The sequence below is a fragment of the Nesoenas mayeri genome (genome assembly GCF_963082525.1).
Source record: "Nesoenas mayeri genome assembly, chromosome: 5".
Classification (NCBI taxonomy): Eukaryota; Metazoa; Chordata; class Aves; order Columbiformes; family Columbidae; genus Nesoenas; species Nesoenas mayeri.
Window position 1 is genome coordinate 7,328,140 of NC_137548.1, and position 18,924 is coordinate 7,347,063.

General features: G+C 40.5%; 1 protein-coding gene across 1 annotated transcript in view; it reads right to left on the minus strand.

Moving 5' to 3' along the window:
* Positions 1-18,924, minus strand: part of KCNH5 (potassium voltage-gated channel subfamily H member 5) — a gene marked incomplete at its 3' end in the record, with an annotated part of 156,653 nt that overhangs the window by 24,661 nt on the left and 113,068 nt on the right. Inside the window, exons 9-10 of the mRNA XM_080344898.1 lie at positions 15,858-16,110; positions 3,714-3,910 (exon numbers count right to left, since the gene is read on the minus strand). Of these exons, the coding sequence (XP_080201024.1) occupies positions 3,714-3,910; positions 15,858-16,110 (450 nt within the window). The remainder of the gene's footprint in view (positions 1-3,713; positions 3,911-15,857; positions 16,111-18,924) is intronic.

Here is an 18,924-nt window from a genome sequence, read left to right on the forward strand (position 1 = left end):
TTGAAGCAATGATGAGAAAAAGGGAAAAAAAAAAACCCTTTAAAAATATTTCAGCTGAACTCTTGTTTTCTGTGGGAACACATCTGGTAACTTGATGTAGGCCTGCCTTCCTGAATTTTCACCAACAATAAAGCATACATTTAGTTATACTGGTCTGAGCCTCCGAGAGGTCTGTCTTGGCTCCCATCCTCAGGCCCAGCTCCATGGCTCAGGCTCGCAGAGACGCTCTGCTCCAGCTGTGTGAAACCTTGAAAGGCACTTAATGAATTACACATTATTAATATTCTCTTCCAACATCAGAAGGCAATAATTAACTCTTTGAAGAATCATCCTAAATACTGCTTTATAACTTTCAGTCTTCAGAGGCAACTATGTAATCTCATTGTGATTTTAAAGAATATCTTTCTAGATTAATTATTTTTCCCAGTTTGGAAAAAAAAGCTCCGAGTCCTAGTTCTGCCTTGGAGTGTGCATTAGTGATGTTAGATGTGCCATAAAGATTTCAGAGCACGAAACACAGTATGCTGCAATACCTTGCAATTACAGATTAAAAGTCACCTCACCACCCAGGGCAGGAGAGATGACTGCAGGTCAAAAAGCTAGCAGGCATGATTACTTTATCGGCTCTCAAATGCAGCACGAAGGCTGAGCTACCCAACACACACACAAAAAAAACCAAAACACAAAAATCCAGAGTTGATAATAGCACGCTGAGCAGATGCCTTAAGTAGGTCACTCAACATACCAGGCCTCTAAATGTTATTTGGGAGTGAGAAAACAACTTCAGCGTGACTTTCTCTTCACTGTCATGTGGAACTAACCTTTCGTGCTCAGTACTATTATTAATTTATTAGCCTTTTGAACGCCTAAATTGTTTTGCAGTCTATGGCTACATTTAAGTGCTTGTTGAGGGACAATGCAGCACAAACACGTGTGAGTGTGTGTGGACCCAAGTACATGCAGGAGTATTTCAAAGAGCAGACCTGAAGAAAGAACAATTCTGTCTATATATTTTTGACAGCAAGAAGAGTGATTTTCTTGAGCACAGAACTGCAAGGAGTGTATTTTTGTTATAATTAAATGTCAAACCTTACGAGTGATGACTATGTAGAAAAAGTGCTAAGTATATTTCTATTGAAATCAATTAATGGAGACAATGATTTTATTTCCATTTAGATTACATGACTCCAGCACAAACTGCTGCAGTACAGTGCAGCTCTGTCAGCCCGATCTCATTACCTGAAAAACTGCATTCTGTTCACCTGATGAAACTGTCCTGGATGACACTGCTTTTTTTAAGAGATGAACTCACCATCAAACACTTCTGTGCCCAACAGGGAATCATGTATACTTTCAGCAGATAGGAGGTTTGAAACAATCCCCTGAATTACTTTATGTAACAGGACTTAAATTGTGTCCCTGGTGCCGAAAGTAGCACGATGTATTTTGTGCCTGGGAACAATACACAGAATTTCTGCAAACCAGGCTCTGGCTCAGCACATCTTACTGCAATACTAGAAGAAAAACTCCTCCAAAAACACATTTTGAGTAAAATTGTATGAGACATCACAGGTGGAGTTCATCTGATGTACTGTAGGTATCCAAAAGTTAGTGATGATGGACTCTCTCAAAAGGCAACAGAAAGGGGATGGTTTTCCCACCCCAGATGGGGCCCCGAAGAGGGGCCAAATGGTTGTATTCTGGAGGAACCATTCCTCAAGGTCTATAAAGGTGATCAGTGACTAGCTTGGAAATCATCATCCAACTTTCAGTGAAATTAACTCTACCCTGCACGTACCACATTGAAACAACCTTTCTTTGACTCTTTCACTCTCACATAATGCCCACATATATCCCCAACAAACATTTCCTTTCCTCCTGCAAAACATAACATTTCTTTAGAAGTACCGCTCCTTCTTGCTTTGATTCACTGCCCCCATGGCAAAGTCCATGTACGTAACACCCTGCAGGTATCTATATTGGAAAACTGAGCTCCATGAGTGTTTCCCCCCGGGTGATTCTCTATGCCAAGGCCCTGCAGGGGAACCAGCTTTCCTTAAAAAGGGTGTGTGGGAGAGAACAAAATCCATGAAAACCCAACCAAGAGGCTATTCCCGACATGCATCCCTGGACTAGAGAGTTGAACTCCAGCACATCAACCTGTCAGGAAAAGATCTGTACGTGTTTTTGCTGTACACAACCTTGTCACAGCTAATGGGGGAAAGGGAGTCCCAGGAAGGTAGTTGAAGTGACAGGTTCACAGTTTTAAGAAGGAAAGAATACATTTTGGCAGAATGTACACGGCATTATTTTGTCCCATGAAATCACTGTCAGTAACGCCTGAGCAGACCTGTGATCACAGGACTGTAGCTGGTGGCATGTCACAGGTAGGTGAGATGGCAAGGAGGGGAGGCTGAAGTCAAGGCTTGGAGGACATCTTATCAACAGAGAGGTGATGGCTAGAAACCCCAAACCAGTTTTCAAACCCCAAAGCCCTTCTTTGGGTCAGAAGCAGAGTTAACAAGCTTCAAGTCAGGGGTAAGCTGACAAGCTGGAACCAAACCTGATTATAATTCAGCTCTTTCAGTCTCCAGCATAGACAGAGGGGAACCGTAATCCTATTGCATCTGCGTTTTTGCCAAGGGTATTTTGTGCCATACTTGGTATAGAAATGAGTACAAGGAATGCACTAAAAATTAAAACTCCTTTGAAAAAAAGCATTTGTAAGATGCTCCAGTGGCTAGAGGGAAATTAGACTCAGAAAAGTAAATTCTAGTACTCCCATTACTGTAGAGGCTGAAATTGTCTTGGGAAATACTGAGGTAGTCTCGGTACATTATCAGGTGAGAAGTTGTAGGTACAGCTGCAAAAAAAATGTTTCAGCAGCTAGAGGATCACAGTTTAATGCTCAATAATCTATAAATCATTGTTATGAGATTTCTTTATGCAAATGAAATTTATATAACACTCATCAATCTTAAAAAACAATCATCAAGATTAAATTTTGCAGCCGCAATGTGAATTAAAGAATCCCTTAACCTGTTTTCAAGATATGTCCTTATAGCTAATTAATTTTTAGATGGAGTGTTCTTTGAAAGGACTAATGGACAGTGAGCATTGCTGATTGATTATAAAATGAGCAGAGGGTTTTAGAAGTGAGCTGTGAATGTGAAATCACTACCAAGCTTTATTAACCTTGCCATATTAAAATTCTAAGCTATGCAAGTGAGAAGTAGGTATCAATATAATACTTTTGCTGAGTACATTTTATTTGTTTAATATCAATAAATTTCTCCTAGTTGGTTTATGCCATGCAGATCCATCAGACTGTTCTCCATCCTCTATCTTAGCAGGTGAGAGACGAAAGCTCACCTCAGAAATATAGAATCTAGATTCCATCAGACTGTAAAATATAACTTTATACATTATGCAATGGGAAAAAAAAAAAAAGCCAAAACTCAGCAACTGTGAAGAAAAGGAAAAGAAATTCATATGTCACCCTGCTAGGACTGCTTCTCAGAGCTGCAAATCTACGGGAAACTTTTATTGAGCCATTATTAATGAACAGTGACGACATTTATTGAAAGGCCAGTTAATCTGCAATGACCTGAAAACATCAAGAGTAAGCTGGGGGTTGTAAACACTGCAAACAGTCTGCAAGAGTGTGCAATCTCTTTGTAAGAGAACGTGGAGAAGAAGAGCGGTCGCCTTACCCGTTTTCTCAAATTGCAGGTGAGCGTGAGATTTCTTGAGAATGAGTTTGCAAAAGCAGTATAAAAGTCCAACACTTTGAGCAAGGCTTCTCGTTTAATAATATGTAAATCGCAGTATGTCAGAGCCCGTACATTGGCACATGCATGGGCTAGACTGGTTTCCTTCCAGAAGATATCACCAAACACATCACCTTTACCTGAAAAATAGTGGGAAAAAATTGTTAAAAGGTAAAACTTACACACTGTTCTTCAGTGCACAAATTATTTATTCCCAAACTGTCTTATGCTTCCAAATATTCCTACTTAAGCTATGAACTGTGAAAACTAGTGAGGGCAGAAGTTTTAAAAGTATCTGAGGTACATGCGTATCCTTAGTTGTAGCTACAGTTTTTAAGGTATTTATAGATTGCTCTGTGAAGAGTCACAAAGCATAAAAGCCAGATGGTAAAGGTCTCCTTGTAGCTGAACATGCAGGCAATAGATTTTTCAAAGGCTCCTGAATATAGTAATAGATTTTTCAAAAGCTCCTGACTATAATCAGCACTTAACTAATGTTCAGGTGATTTAATATTTCTGATGGTCTGTTCTTAAGTGGCTTAGGAGTCCTGCTCTTACCAAAAGTCCATGACATCTTGGTTCCTACATCACCATAGCTTTGCAGCGCGGTGTAAGAGCCAGCTTTCAAGGCCCAAGGACCACATTTTAAAGGAAATTTAAACATTTTACTTCAGTGTGAGTGGCAACACTCCTTCTGAAAACCCACCAAAATCCTCCCTAAGACTTTTAACCTCTGAATAACTGGCTCTAAATCTTTAATATATGGAAAAGTCTAGTTCTAAACCTAAACACATCCACTTAATTAGAGGCTTACACTTAAGTCTGTCTTTAAATGTTTGCCAGGTAAGACAGTATTTGACACCTTAAATATCTGCACATATTAATAACTTCAACCAGATGTGAAAATTACACACTGCATTGGTAGACAGTATAGCAGAACAGCTGATGCTGAGGACCTGACATTCACCCTGCACATTTTGAGGACTTAGGACTAGCTGTAGTCCAGTCCCACGGTCAGAAGATCTCTAGAGTGTGGAAGTGCATGAGATATGCTCCTCTGCATCTGCCAGTTTCTTTTCCTCTGCAAGGAATCCACATCCCCAGACAGCTGTGCTAGACACCAAAACAGGATGAGAGTTGAGGATCAGGACATTAGATTCAAAAATGACACTCCTGACCCAACCAAAACACCAGTATGGATGTAGACTGGAGAGACACTCTAAGGTTTGGACCCGATGGTTGCCCTGAGAAGATGGCAAAAGCAGAAAGCACCCTGAAGCATCCAAAAGCTGCCTCTCGCTTCCCAACTGCTCACCAGCCATGGGCTGGGCAAGGGCCATGGTGTGGGGTTTCCGGCTGATGCCTAAAATCCTGAACCAGAAACCATGTTACAAAGGGCATTTTTCATTTCAAATACCAATTATATCCAAGCTACTTCTTTTAGCAGTGATTAAAAAGAAACTAAAATCCATCAGTCAGTGGTGGTATCACTATTGATTCAGCAGCACCTTAGTGAAGGTTAATGATTTTGGGATAGAAAAGGAAATATATTTTAATACTTCCACCTTTAAGAACTCACAACATTTCACTCAACTATATTTTGAGAACATAGACCAGAGTAATAATATATCCAATCTTATTACTTTTGGGGGTCAGAGGTTCTATTTCTCTATTTCTATCTCTGCTTTAGGTATTGTATCTAGTAAAACATTCCAAATATTTCTCTGGTAGAGTAAAATAAAATGTGAAAGTGCTTACCTTCATTTCCTTCTTTTTACTTTCTAACAAAAGTCCATATAGCAAAATCATATTTTAGAAAGGTTATAACTGCATTATCACTGAACTGCTTTTAAATAATTCTACATATTATGTAATCAAAATGAACTACAATACATAATACAGATGGTATAATTTATAAAACAGGTTGCTTTAAAACTATTTCCTTATCGCAGAGTATTTCCTAGTAGCATATCATTTCTCTAATGTCCTGTTTAGAAATTACCCTTTGCAGTTAATTGTCCCTGTCTATACCCACAGTTCAAAACCTGGTTCACAGACATACTAAGCACAGTTATATAATTTATAGAAAACAGACCTTTTCTGAAATGCACAAAATTGCTTAATGGATTTGCTCTCTGAGGTGGACACAAGGCAGAATTGAGTCCTGTTTCATCAGCTGCAGAGCACAGTTAAAAAGACAGAATTCACTAACATGGACTATTACAATTTTCCCACAGAAATGTGAGCAGAATACTCGTTTTCTTTCTAAATTTAAGGTAATACACAGCTAATTCAAGCCAACAGCTTGAAAGCAGTGGATGTTCACTCCAAGTCTCTGCATGATGATGTGTTACAGAATGTGTACCCAAACCATGGATAAATGAAATCACCATTCATAAACTTCAAAAGAACTTCTCATGGTCTTCAGTTCAGTGAGGCAGTGAGCTGTACTGGGTTCCTCAGAAAGGCTGGGATATGATGAACTGAACCTATTCACTCCTCCATGAGCCACCAGTCACTGGATTTGAATGTCAAAGCTACAAGCTCCTCTTACATTTTCGTTTATTCTCTTCAGAAAGTGTAAAATCTTGGAAGCATTTAAGGGTTCTTGAATTTGACGTTTCCCCCACACACTTATGGTTCTCATTAGGCTGTTATAAATGCAGGATGGAATGGAAACAAAACCAACTAGATTCTCCAAAACAACCTGTCTTTTCTCATAAATACAGAGATTAATGTACTACACTGCATTCCCATTAACTGTAGTTCACTGAGAGTGGTAATTATTTATTCAAGTTTAATTTTACACAGTGCAACTAAATTAAAAAAAAGTTTCAGAGTTGTAACAGAAAATTTAACTGGTTGTTCTGAAACAGCTCCTGGGAGGCACATATATATTGTACACATGTATGACATGTGCACTTCTCCAGGGAGAGCCTGGGGCTGGGCTGGGCACACAGGGGCACTTGAGGCTGATGCGGACTTTTCAAAGCCTCCCCCTAGATATTTGTTGATGTCTCAGAATGTTAAGTCCAAAATCTGCGCTGCCCTGAACCGTGAGCACTCAGAGGAGGGCAACAAAGTTGGTGAAGGGTATGAAGCACAATCTGATGAGGAGTGGCTGAGGGAACTGAGGCTGTTTAGCCTGGAGAAAAGGAGGCTGAGGGGAGACCTGATCGCTGTCTACAACTACCTGAAAGGAGGTTGTAGCATGGAAGGTGTTGGTCTCTTTTCCCAAGTGTCAAGTGATAGGACGAGAGAAAATAGCCTCAAGTTGCTCCAGAGAAGGTGCACATTGGATATGAGGAAAAAATTCTTCACAGACAGAGTTGTCAGGCACTGGAACAGGCTGGTCAGGGCAGTGGTGGAGTCACCATCCCTGGAGGGGTTTAAGAGACATGTAGATGATGTTCTCAGGGACACGGTTTAGTGCCAGAGTTAACAGTTGGACTCAGTGATCTTGAGGGTCTCTTCCAACCAAAATGATTCCATGATTCTGTGATTCTAAGACCCCTCCTGAATGGAGGTGAAGCTCTTGGAAGTCCTCCTGCCCCTATTCTCACAGTGCCTGAGGCACTGGTGAAAAAAAACCCTGCTGTACAATTAGAGTGGGAATTGCTTGCATACATTTTGCACTTGGTATGAAGAAAGGGGGAAGGGAGCATCAGGATTTGGATCCTGCTGGATTAAAGCTGGCAGGAACCTGGGTGTAAGGATCTGGGAACTGAAAGAACCACAGAAACCAAGAATCCATGTGCAGAGTGTTGGTGACAAGCATCATTTTTGCTGAAATAGCTACATTAGTATCATCCTAAACATGGATAAAAATTTGCCGGTATATTATGTACTTATCCCTGCACATAAAACATACATATATATTCATGCGTGCTTGGATATATATTTAGAGATAAGCATATGGTATGTAATTATATAATACATTACAATATGTCTGTACACTACTCTAATATTATGGTAACTGTCCCATACAGAAGTGAGGGAGCAGATGTTCTTCACAGCCTTGCACCATGGACTGATTTGCCAATTTGAGAGACAACAGCTTACACCTGGACCCTTCAGGCAGAAAAAGTCTTCAGGCCTTAAGAAACTCCCCCAGTTTGCAAAGGGAATGAAAAAGTCCTTGGACTCAGACTCTTGTTAAACAGCATCTCAGAGCCCATATATACCTATGTAAAGGCAAAATTCAACCTTCTCCAGATGGGGACAGAAACTGAGCTAAAAAATATCTGAGTAGACATGAAACTTGATGGGGCTTTTAGGAGAAAGCTTGGACAGGCAATGAAAGAATTTATTCTTGGTGAAAAACAGCACTGAAGAAAAACAGATAAAAGGGACCAAGATTTAAGGTGATAAGGTGCTTTTCTGTGTTATGCAGTCTTAGCTAACAGGCCAGCTACCTTTCCACCCATTTTAAAACATGTCCAAAATCCCATCAGTCACACTAGCAAAAGGCAGATGTGATGAATAATGTAGGCTTTCCATCATGAAGCACTCAATTCTCCTGTTCCTTACAAAAAGCAAAGGTTGATTTTGTTGAAGAATCAGTATAACAGAATCATGCAGAGAAAATGTTCATCTTATCAGCTCAGGTACCAAAAGCCATGAATTGATAGTAGAATGCACAGAGGTGGAGGTCTGTGACCAAATATCAAATCCTTGCAGTCATAATAACATATACTGGTATATATAGTCATACAAATACATCTGCCTGTATCTATACATCTGCAGTGAAAACTCCGGCTTCAGACTATCGCAAACTGATGCAGAAATCCAATGAGCAGGGAGGGAATCGGCTCCTGTTACCCAGAGCAACACAAGGTTCTGTGATGGTTCAGTGAGTATGTATGCTCTGCAGCTCCTTGCCATGGGACATCGGGGGTGGTTGCACAGCTTTACAAAATTATGGGATGTATTAATGGAATAAAATTCATCCAAGGCTACTAAACACAAAAGATTTCCCTCTGGGTGAGGAAGATCTTGAAACACTATTTAATGATGGGTTGAGGAATATTCTGGGGAGGTATCACTGTTTGCTTATTTTATCTTCTTACTTTATCCTGCACATCTGCTACTGGACATTTCTGGAGACAGGCTACTGGGCTGTCTGGATTTCTGGACTTAGCTGATAGAACTGTTTATATCTGAAGAGGGGATCTGGAGAAGATGAGAATGACGTAGTGGTGCAAACTCATCAGTTGTCTCCTGCCAGTTGGAACATCATTGCTTCCCATATACACAGCCTATGATGTGTAAAGATGTCTACAAGACTGTAAGCAAGGTCTTCTTGCCTCTGTCAATGTTTTAACCAAAACCTCAGCCTTTCCCAGGGCATCCAGAAGGGCCAGAACTCCCTTGAAAATCAGATCAGAGCTGACCAGTCAGAAATCCAGCTCTACAGGACAGCACATTAACATGTGAAAGGGAAGAACGATTGGACAAAACAGCATTTCTAGCATTTCAAAGATTGTCAAAATAGCCAGCAAAGAAATAATAACAAGAGACTGTGACTGAGATCCAAGTCCATGCTGGCAAAGGTACTTTGCATTATTTAACACAGTGCAACCTTCTGCATCTATACCTAAAAAGGCAAAAGAAATTCACTTTTCTTCCAGCATTGAGGACTGCTGCAAGAGCAAAAGGTCTATATGGATATTCTCCTGTTAGGGAAGGGTTTATCCTCCCCAACTCACTCACTTTTAGTGCAAGTCTCCAAGTACTTCTTATTTTTCTAGGAGCCGTAGCTCCTGGAGACAGGATATCTTCATTTTGATTTTATACAGAAGTAAGTTTCTGTGCTTCCTGACCGAGGAAATAAACTTGAAAGCATGACCATTCCCACCACCTTCAATACCCATAAGGCAAATTAGATTGCCTCAAGCTGTTAGGCTGATATAAAAGAAATATATCACATGTTTTTTAAATAAGTTTCCTTTTCTTGCTGCCTTGCCCCTGACATTTTAGTTCCTGGGTTTGGTAGTGAAGCATGCAGGTCTAATTCAAAAACATTTCAGTTCAGTGAAAGGAATCTTTCTGACATTGGAAGCCGCAGATCGCATCTATAACACACCAGCTGGCACTAAATTAAGATTGATGCTTCTTACTGCAGTTAAATATCACACAGATAGAGGCAAAAATATTTTAAACTTACAAAATAATGTGAAAAATTGAACATTCCCTTCAACTCTATCAATAAGAGGTAATAACACTTTCGAACAAGCGTCAGTAGGACTAAATCTTACATGGTACTACATATGCTAGCCCAGACCTGCAAGATATTACTTATTCCAAGGCAGGTATTTAAGAATTGCAGGGTGCAGAGCTGCACATTGCATTTGTTCTCAGATCACTAATCCTTCAAGTAGTTTGCAACATACTTTGGAGATTCAGTACTTACAGCCTGCATCACCTTAATTATTACAGTCTACTAGCTGAAAAAAAAACCCTACCTTTCCTTTATGAATCATTTTCCTCTTAGTTAATTTAGAGCTTTTAACTCATTGGAACAAAAGAGACTTTTCCTATAGATGAAATTGGACACAAACTGCTACCAGGTGCAACTCTCACAATTAGTCTGCCTTGGTTTACTTCACATGAAAAACAACAACAAAAAGTTCAGTATAAAATATCAAGAGCTGATTTGACATATGGGCAAATTCTGTCACCTTCATTCCACTTGAGAAGTAACCCAAGCTGCAACTAAGCTAATTAAAATCACAGAATTAGCTACTAATGCTATGAAACGTAGTTGCAGTGACAGTTTTTATGTCATACAGTCACACAGTCAGTCTTGTCCTGCACAAAGCACATGCCCACCTGTATCACACAAAGGAAATTCAAAGTGATGACCCATGGATTCCAAACATCAAATTACTAATGCCCATGGATGAGAGCTATGGAGTGCCTGGGTCTTCTGCTCACCTGAACAGGAGCTGTTACTTGCTCAGCCTCTAAAGAACTCTCCCCTGTGTGATCTGGTAGGAAAATTAACTTCTTGATCTCCAAACACACGCAAAATTAAGAGCAGAAAAAGACTCATCCCCATTTTCAGCTATCATACCAAATTCAAGAAGAATGCCACTTGCACTCTTGGTTCCCTTAATTAATCTGATACTGCATAATATTCCCTTCCCACACCAAACATTTGGAAATAATTCATGAAGCAGACCTATAATAAGTGGAACTTTGTCTGGCCTAAAAACAATAAATCCAATAAACACCTGTTGCACTGGGACCATAGGCAGAACATGCTGAGAATTAACATGTAAGACATAAAGGCAAATAACAACTTAATTGGATACATATGGGATCAGGACCCTAAGTATCACTGAAACATGAGCTACTAATCTATATTCATCTTGGCTTGACTATCAAAATTGAATTCATTCATCAGCAGCCCCCACAAGGATTTCACTGCTCAATATATTTTTATCACTATGCAGTTTGAGCAATATTTTTGATCAATTCCTACAATCAACATTTGAACATGGTGGGTCATTATTTCTCTGCTGGCGAAACGACTTCTTTAAACCTTGTTAATCAATCTGCCTGATTTAAGTTACTGTACAACTTACACAGTCAATTGTGCAAATAGCAGGAGCTGGAAAACAGCTTCCAGAGACACTTGGTTGGCTTTGCCACTCAAAAGAAAGTCTTCGCCAGGAGCAAATTCAGGTTAATTGCAACAGGGTGAGTTGTTAGGTGCCCTCTGCTAGCAGATGCTTCATTTCATTAGCCTGGGGGACTTCAAACCCTTGGTCCTTCCTGAGACTCCTCCGCTGATAACACCTCCCCATGCAGAGCGGTGGCAGTTAAATTGTTTACTCCTGCTTGAGACTGTGGAAAATTACTGATGTGCCTTCTCAGGGTCACCTCGCATGCTAGGAAAGTTTTGATAATTAGAGACGAGACTGTTTGCCCTTCTCCATTATCTTGGCAACTGCAGATGAGTTATATTAAAATGACTGGATCTTGTTTTCTCCAGAGAAGCAGCACCCCATCACACCAGCTCTGCATGGGCTGCGCTCTCAGCTACAGCACTAGTCAGTACCTGCAAAAGGTGAGAAACCGCCCTCAAGAAATGGAGATAACTAATGAGGAGAATGTAATAGGGCACCTGGGTATCTTCATTAATGAGTTGTATAAACTGCGGATCTGCAACTGGATTCATTCTCTTGCTGTACTGATTTCTGTAATGCTGATTACTGCAGCAGCTGGGCATTTAATTGGGCACAAATGAGAACAAAACCAAACTAGGGGAGAACAAAACCAAACTAGGGGAGAACAAAACGTCACAGTGCTGCAAGATGCCCTGCCAATCACCGGGTTTCACCTGCTTTCAAGCACAAGAAATGAAAAACTGGGGCCCTTGAGCTGGGAAAACTGCTGCTGAACAAAAAGCTGACTGTCTCCACAGTGGAGCCTGCAGAAAACATCTGGATGGGGTGCCAAGGCTCCTGAGGACAGTTTCAGCAGGCAAGGAGCCTGGATGTGCCAACTCACCAGGGATGCAAGGGAAGGGAATGTGATAAGGGGAGATGGAGAAGGGGAAAAAAGAGCAATATCACAGAGCAATTTGTGAGGGAGGATGGAGCCCTGCGCTTTGGACAGAAGCACGTATATAAGAGATGGAACACACATGTTCTTAATCTGCCTTGGTGTTCCTACCTGATGCACTTTTCTAGGATATTCCACGTATAAGAATACATCAAAACTTCCATCTGTGGGTGAACATGATTTAAAAAAAAAAAAAAGGACAACACACCTCTCTGTCTTTAAGCAAGGCAAATAACACTACCATATTAAATAACGATACACTACTACAATACTACAACAGTTACTGCAAAGTACTAGTTGCAAAGCAAACTTAGGCAAGGAGCAGAGGCTGCCAGAGTGCATGTCCTGCTTCCATAGGGGGAATTAATAAGGACAAGTTTCCAAAGGACACTCATCCAACTTCCACCCTAGGTTACTGCTGGGGATGAGGAAGATGGACAGACTGGTAGTACAACCCCATAAATTGCCTTTCCCTAAGAAACCCAGTGTGACAGCAGATGCTTGGAGTATTCAAAGCAGGCTACAGAGGTTTTCATATTAGGCAGAGGCTTTTAAACCTGGTCTCCCCCTTATGTAGATTCACTTTCCTTGTGATCAAACTTCTCAAGACAGAGCAGTTCGATAAAATTATGTTCTTCATCATCTGATCTACAGACACTATTTCAGTTGCCACAGCTGCCACTATAAATGTCTCTTCAACTACATCTGGGAGATAATTTCTTTCACCAGTGAATTTTTAGGATACAACACCTCATAATTACTCAGTTCACTATTCTGTTATATAATCTGCCAGAGCACAAAAAGCTTTTCAGTGTGCTCTATGACCAGAGGAAGCAGTTTATCTTGCTTTAAGTTAAATTTACACATTCTGCTAAACCCTGTAGTACACAATGAATGTAGCTCTGAGTTATGGGATCGCCCATCAGCAGCCATGGCAGAACCAAAGGCACTTTTGGTAATTAAAGGTAATTCACTTTAACTAGATATGGTTAAAGGTCTCTTCAGCCAAATAGAGAATAACACAGATACTGGATTTACCATATCTATAAGGTAGAAACAAAAAGTTAGTACTGTCTTTCCAAACACACAATATTCATTATTAAATGCAATAAAGTTCTGTATGTAATCCAATTAGTGATGGGTTCTAGCTCAGTAAATTACATATTCAGTTTTTGTTTTCCTTCTAATACGCAGAAAACCATTTACTTGTTTAAATGCTGCTACTTTCTCTTCAAGCTTTTCTTTTTTAAATAGCTGTAAGCAAACATGCGTTATCATCCCTGAGATTTATAACAAAAATGAAATGGTCCAGTGAGCTGAAGTACAAGGAATATTTTACTATGGAAATTGTAGATTTAGGAGCTTTCACCATAATGACTTCACATCTGAATATAGCAACAGATTCATCCTTATATTAAATCGCTCTTTTAAAAAACTCTAGTATATACCAGAATACAGAAAGGTACAGCAGGTATTTCAAGAGTATGGATGTGTATTTTCCTGCGTTCATGTTTTCCACTTCACAGAATCACAGAATGTCAGGGATTGGAAGGGATCTCAAAAGCTCATCCAGTGCAATCCCCCCATGGAGCAGGAACACCCAGATGAGGTTACACAGGAAGGTGTCCAGGCAGGTTGGAATGTCTCCAGAGTAGGAGACTCCACAACCTCCCTGGGCAGCCTGTTCCAGGCTCTGTCACCTGCACTGGGAAGAAGTTTCTTCTCAAATTTAAATGGAACCTCTTGTGTTCCAGTTTGAACCCATTACCCCTTGTCCTATCATGGGTTGTCACTGAGAAGAGCCTGGCTCCATCCTCCTGACACTCACCCTTTATATATTTGTAAACATGAATGAGGTCACCCCTCAGTCTCCTCTTCTCCAAGCTAAAGAGCCCCAGCTCCCTCAGCCTTTCCTCATAAGGGAGATGCTCCACTGCCTTCATCATCTCTGTTGCCCTATGCTGGACTTTCTCCAGCAGTTCCCTGTCCTTCTGGAACTGAGGGGCCCAAAACTGGACACAATATTCCAGATGTAGTCTCACCAGGGCAGAGTAGAGGGGAAGGAGAACCTCTCTGGACCTACTAACCACCCCCCTTCTAATACACCCCAGGATGCCATTGGCCTTCTTGGCCACAAGTGCACAGTGCTGGCTCATGGTCATCCTGATGTCCACCAGGACCCCCAGATCCCTTTCTGCTATGCTGCTCTCTAATAGGTCATTCCCCAATTTATACTGGAACCTGGGGTTGTTCCTACCCAGATGCAAGACTCTACACTTTCCCTTGTTATATTTCATTTGGGAGGACCTGAGTTGTGTCTCCCAGGAGCCATTCCCATGCATTCCCATCCACACACCTACATTGCCCAGTCCCACCCCAGTGGAAAACGTGTACATGTGCTTGTATGGCAACACATCAGGAGCCTCCTTTGGCTACACGCTTGTCTTAATTTCTGCTCTCCTTTCCCTTGCTGCCAGCTGGGAAGGAGCTAAAGCCTTGATTCATGACCAATATTGACTCTCCATGTCTGCCCTCTTCCCACAAGCCATCGTCCACAAGAGATATAAGAGGGACCCATGGAGGAAGAGGCAGTAGAGAGGTTCAGTGGGGCGTGAGAGGTCCCCTAGAATGAGGCCACCCACTGGATTTTCCCTCAGGGAGCCACAGCTCCAGTTTAAGAGAAGGCAAATAGCTAATATTGAGCAAGAGATGAGTTCTACAAGAAATGGATCTATTGTAAACAGGCAAGACAGACTCTGAATGGTTTTCATGCAGAGCTACCAGTTCTTCCTCTACATTGTTCTGCCTCTGAGGATGATTCCTGCCTCAACACCAGTGCTGACCACTCAGTCTCATCATCTGCTACACCTTTCCCAATCCCATACAAGCTCATAAGGAGTCTGCATTAGGCTCTTTCCCACCCACTGCTGGCAAACCAGACTCCAGAGCGGAGTTACAGGATGATTAACCCTGAAGGTCCCCCATTACTCAGACTTTTCACATCTATGGCTGGATAGATTGTGCGTCCCTGTCTCTGCATAGTCGCATCAGACTATTTATTTTCTATAAAGCCAGTTCAATACAAGTGATAATTTTGCTTCCTTGAAGAGATTGTTTGCAGGTGTTATTCTCGGCTAGAATAGAGACAAATGGAAATCCCAGTGTGCAGGTTAATGTGGAAAGCCTCCTGAGAGACGGATATATATAAAACAATGTGCATTTCATCTACCAGGCTATTTAAAAGATGCCAAGCACATAGATGCCATTCCCTTCTGCTCAGACATACTGTCACCGTGACCAGTGAGCAATATTAGGCAGAAAGAGCATTCCCAATGGCATAAAAGATGAAGGATTTTCTTCTAGAACAGTATCTCTGGAGACATGACATCTTCACTTTATGACAACTGCTACCCTCCTGTAGTCCCAGCTGATGTTAGGAAAGACTAGTTAATATTTGAAACTAAGCAGAAGGTAAATATATCCAAACCACAAACATTTCAACAGAGCTCACAGTACCTAAAATAGCCACCACCTCGTCGTCCTGGATGACTTCTAGGGATCCCGAGACCACGAAGCAGAGAGCGTCAACGCTTTCCCCAGCATGATAGATGAGGTCCCCTGGGGCGCAATGGATCGTCTGAAACTCCACAGCCAGGGCTCGCAGGCAGCCGTCACTAGCCAGACGGAAGGCAGGGTGCTCATTAAAAACTTTCCGGTTTAGGTGCACACAAATATCTGCTCTCATGTCCTTTGGGCAAATTGAGAGGACCTGAATAAAAGAAAGGTGAAAAATAGTCAGCTGAGAATATGACACCAGGCCAGCGCCCACGTTCTGAAATAACTGAATGGATGGATCTTCAGATCTGTCTGAGTGGATCTTAAGCTACATTCATCCAGTTATTTCATAAAGCTTCTGGATGGGAGTTTTATCTTGCATGGGGGTAGTCTTTTTCTACCCATCTACTGCTTCCACTGCAGGTGAAAGGGTGATTTGGAAGAAGGGACCATCCTTTTACATCATTCTCCTTCCTAACAGTTTTCACATTTTTGTTTTCCAGAATTGCAGGTGGCACTACTACGTCCTGTTTGTGGGTATCCCTCCAGACCTGGTGCCCAGATTATCCACCCGCTGCTACGCTCAATCCTTGCAGGAGCACAGAACAGACGCTCAGAGCTGAAGGAGCTTGAAGACATGCAAAGATGGACCATTCACAATAGAAAACACCACATTTTGCTCACATCCAGAAAACCTAGTGTACAAGTCTTGATGCAGATGACCACTTACCGACATGTATTCAAACACACCTAAGGTTTATTTTCAGTGCCAAAGAGACATATAATAAGTAACCTGCCCCGGAGGGCTTCCAGACTAGAAAAGGCAAAGAGCTTGAGATTAGAGCAAAAAGAAAGTATTATGAAACCTTATGAAAGGTAAAGGTGGATGAAAAACTGTTCTGCAAACATGAAGATGTCTTCATAGCAGATCAATTAAATAAGATCTTCAATTAATTTCTTACCTTAAATAGCTTTCCCTATTGAAATCATAACGCAAATATACCTGAAGAAAGTGAAAACCTGTGGGTCTTGTTAGGTTTGTAAAATATGTGTTTAATATTTGCACATCTTCCTAAACAGACTAACATAAGCCTAAAACGCACGGTAGCTAATTGCACCGAAAAACATATAAAACCTTTTAAAGGTTTTCTAGGATAAATAATAGAAAAGAGTATGAGATTAAGAGCACCCTGCAAGGCTCATGTAAAGAACACTGCAGATCAATAGTACTGATTAATTTCTCATTGTGTGGAATTAATCTGGCAGCTTGCTCTGCAGGCAGTGTGAGAGACAGGGACATTGGGTCAATCTGTTGACCACTATTGAATATTAGCAAACAGTGGGAGATTCTGGTAACCCTGACTAAGCTTTGAGGCGAATGGTCATATTAATATTGAAGTAAAGCCATGATTTTCTTCTGTTCAATGCAAAAGAGGTATGGGAGGTAATGGGAAAATGGTAAACAATTTATAGTTTAATAATAACATTTGTTCCCTTCCTTATTTCAATAGATAAAAGTTCCTTTGTGGTTAAAGATATAATGAATGCAAAAAGATGAAGCAGAACTTATTCTCCTGTCCTCTGTACTATGAGAGTCTGAGGCTAGAAGGGACTACTGCAACCATCTGCACTAACCTCTTGCACTCATAATTTTCGTATCAGTCCCAGAATAGCTGGTAAAATTATAGCCTAGAAGGTCTTAATTTAATGTTTTCAAATTATGTAGGGTAGTTGTTCCAGTGGAGAGCTACTCTCTCTTTTAAAATGTGCTGTTTCTGAATCTATTTTTAAAAAATTTTCAGCCAACAGCCTGCACGTCTCATCATGTTGCTCAGATAAAAGACCTGCAACCATCAGAAATCTCTTCCACATATAGATGTTTGTAGACCATGACCAGGTCACCTCTTGATCTCACCTTGAATAAACAAGAGAGGTGATACTTCTTGTGCTTAACACTATGAAGCAACAGTATCTCTTTGGAAATTTCCCTATTTCTCACTTACAACCACCTTCCCAGATCTACCAGATAACTACTTTTTATTTGATTTAGCCCAGAATAAATTAATTCGGCTAATGCTATTTTTCTGTAATAAAATGTTGTGCAGAATGCATTAGAACACCCTGCATAAGTCTGTTTTATGATAACATTAATAATAAACATATTTGACAAGACATATTCCCTATAAACCATCATTTGCATTAGTAATAATGTCTTGTCTGAGTCACTGTTGACCATGTCCCATATCATATTTCCATAATTTTATCAGGGGCAAATGTCAATTTTACAAACTTATACTTACCTGAGCCATTCTATTTACCATTAGAAATACGAATACACCTTAGTATTTCCAGTAAAAAAAAATAATTCCTTTCAGAGTGGTTGTTCCACCACAGCCCTACTTTTGGATCAAATAGAAAGTTTGTCATTATTATAATAAAATAGAAACATGCCATCTTTCTTCTTCTCAATAGTAATTTAATGAAAAAATCTGCTCTTTTTTGTATCATGACTGATGATTTTTAACATCTTTTTCTACTCCTGGGCCTAAATCATGGTTAGAAGTTTTTTATGTCCCTTAAATACTTTCAGTAATATAAATGCTTTTGACTTAACAGGGCCATGAGCTACAAATTCTCCAACACTGCTCTTTAGAAAAATGTGTGCATTCATACATGATTGATTTCCAAATTTTACTTTTTAAGGTTCCAAACTTCAGGAAAAATTGGTCAAAATATTGCAGAGGTTATTACTGTAAGATTCCAAGATGTTGCGGGGCCCTTTGTTTTATGGAGTGTAAATTAATTGTGTCCCTCAAGAAGAAAAGCCACTTGGGTGCAAAGCAGCATATTGTTTCCTCACAAATACAGAGCTAAATACAGACTATTAAAAGTGAACACTCAAACAATTATTCTTTTTACAGACACAACAAACATATCTATCATCACACACCGTAATACGAAAAGACAGAAAAAAATTCCATCACACAGAAAAAGCCAGTCTTAGAAAGTATAATTCAGGAATTTTCTG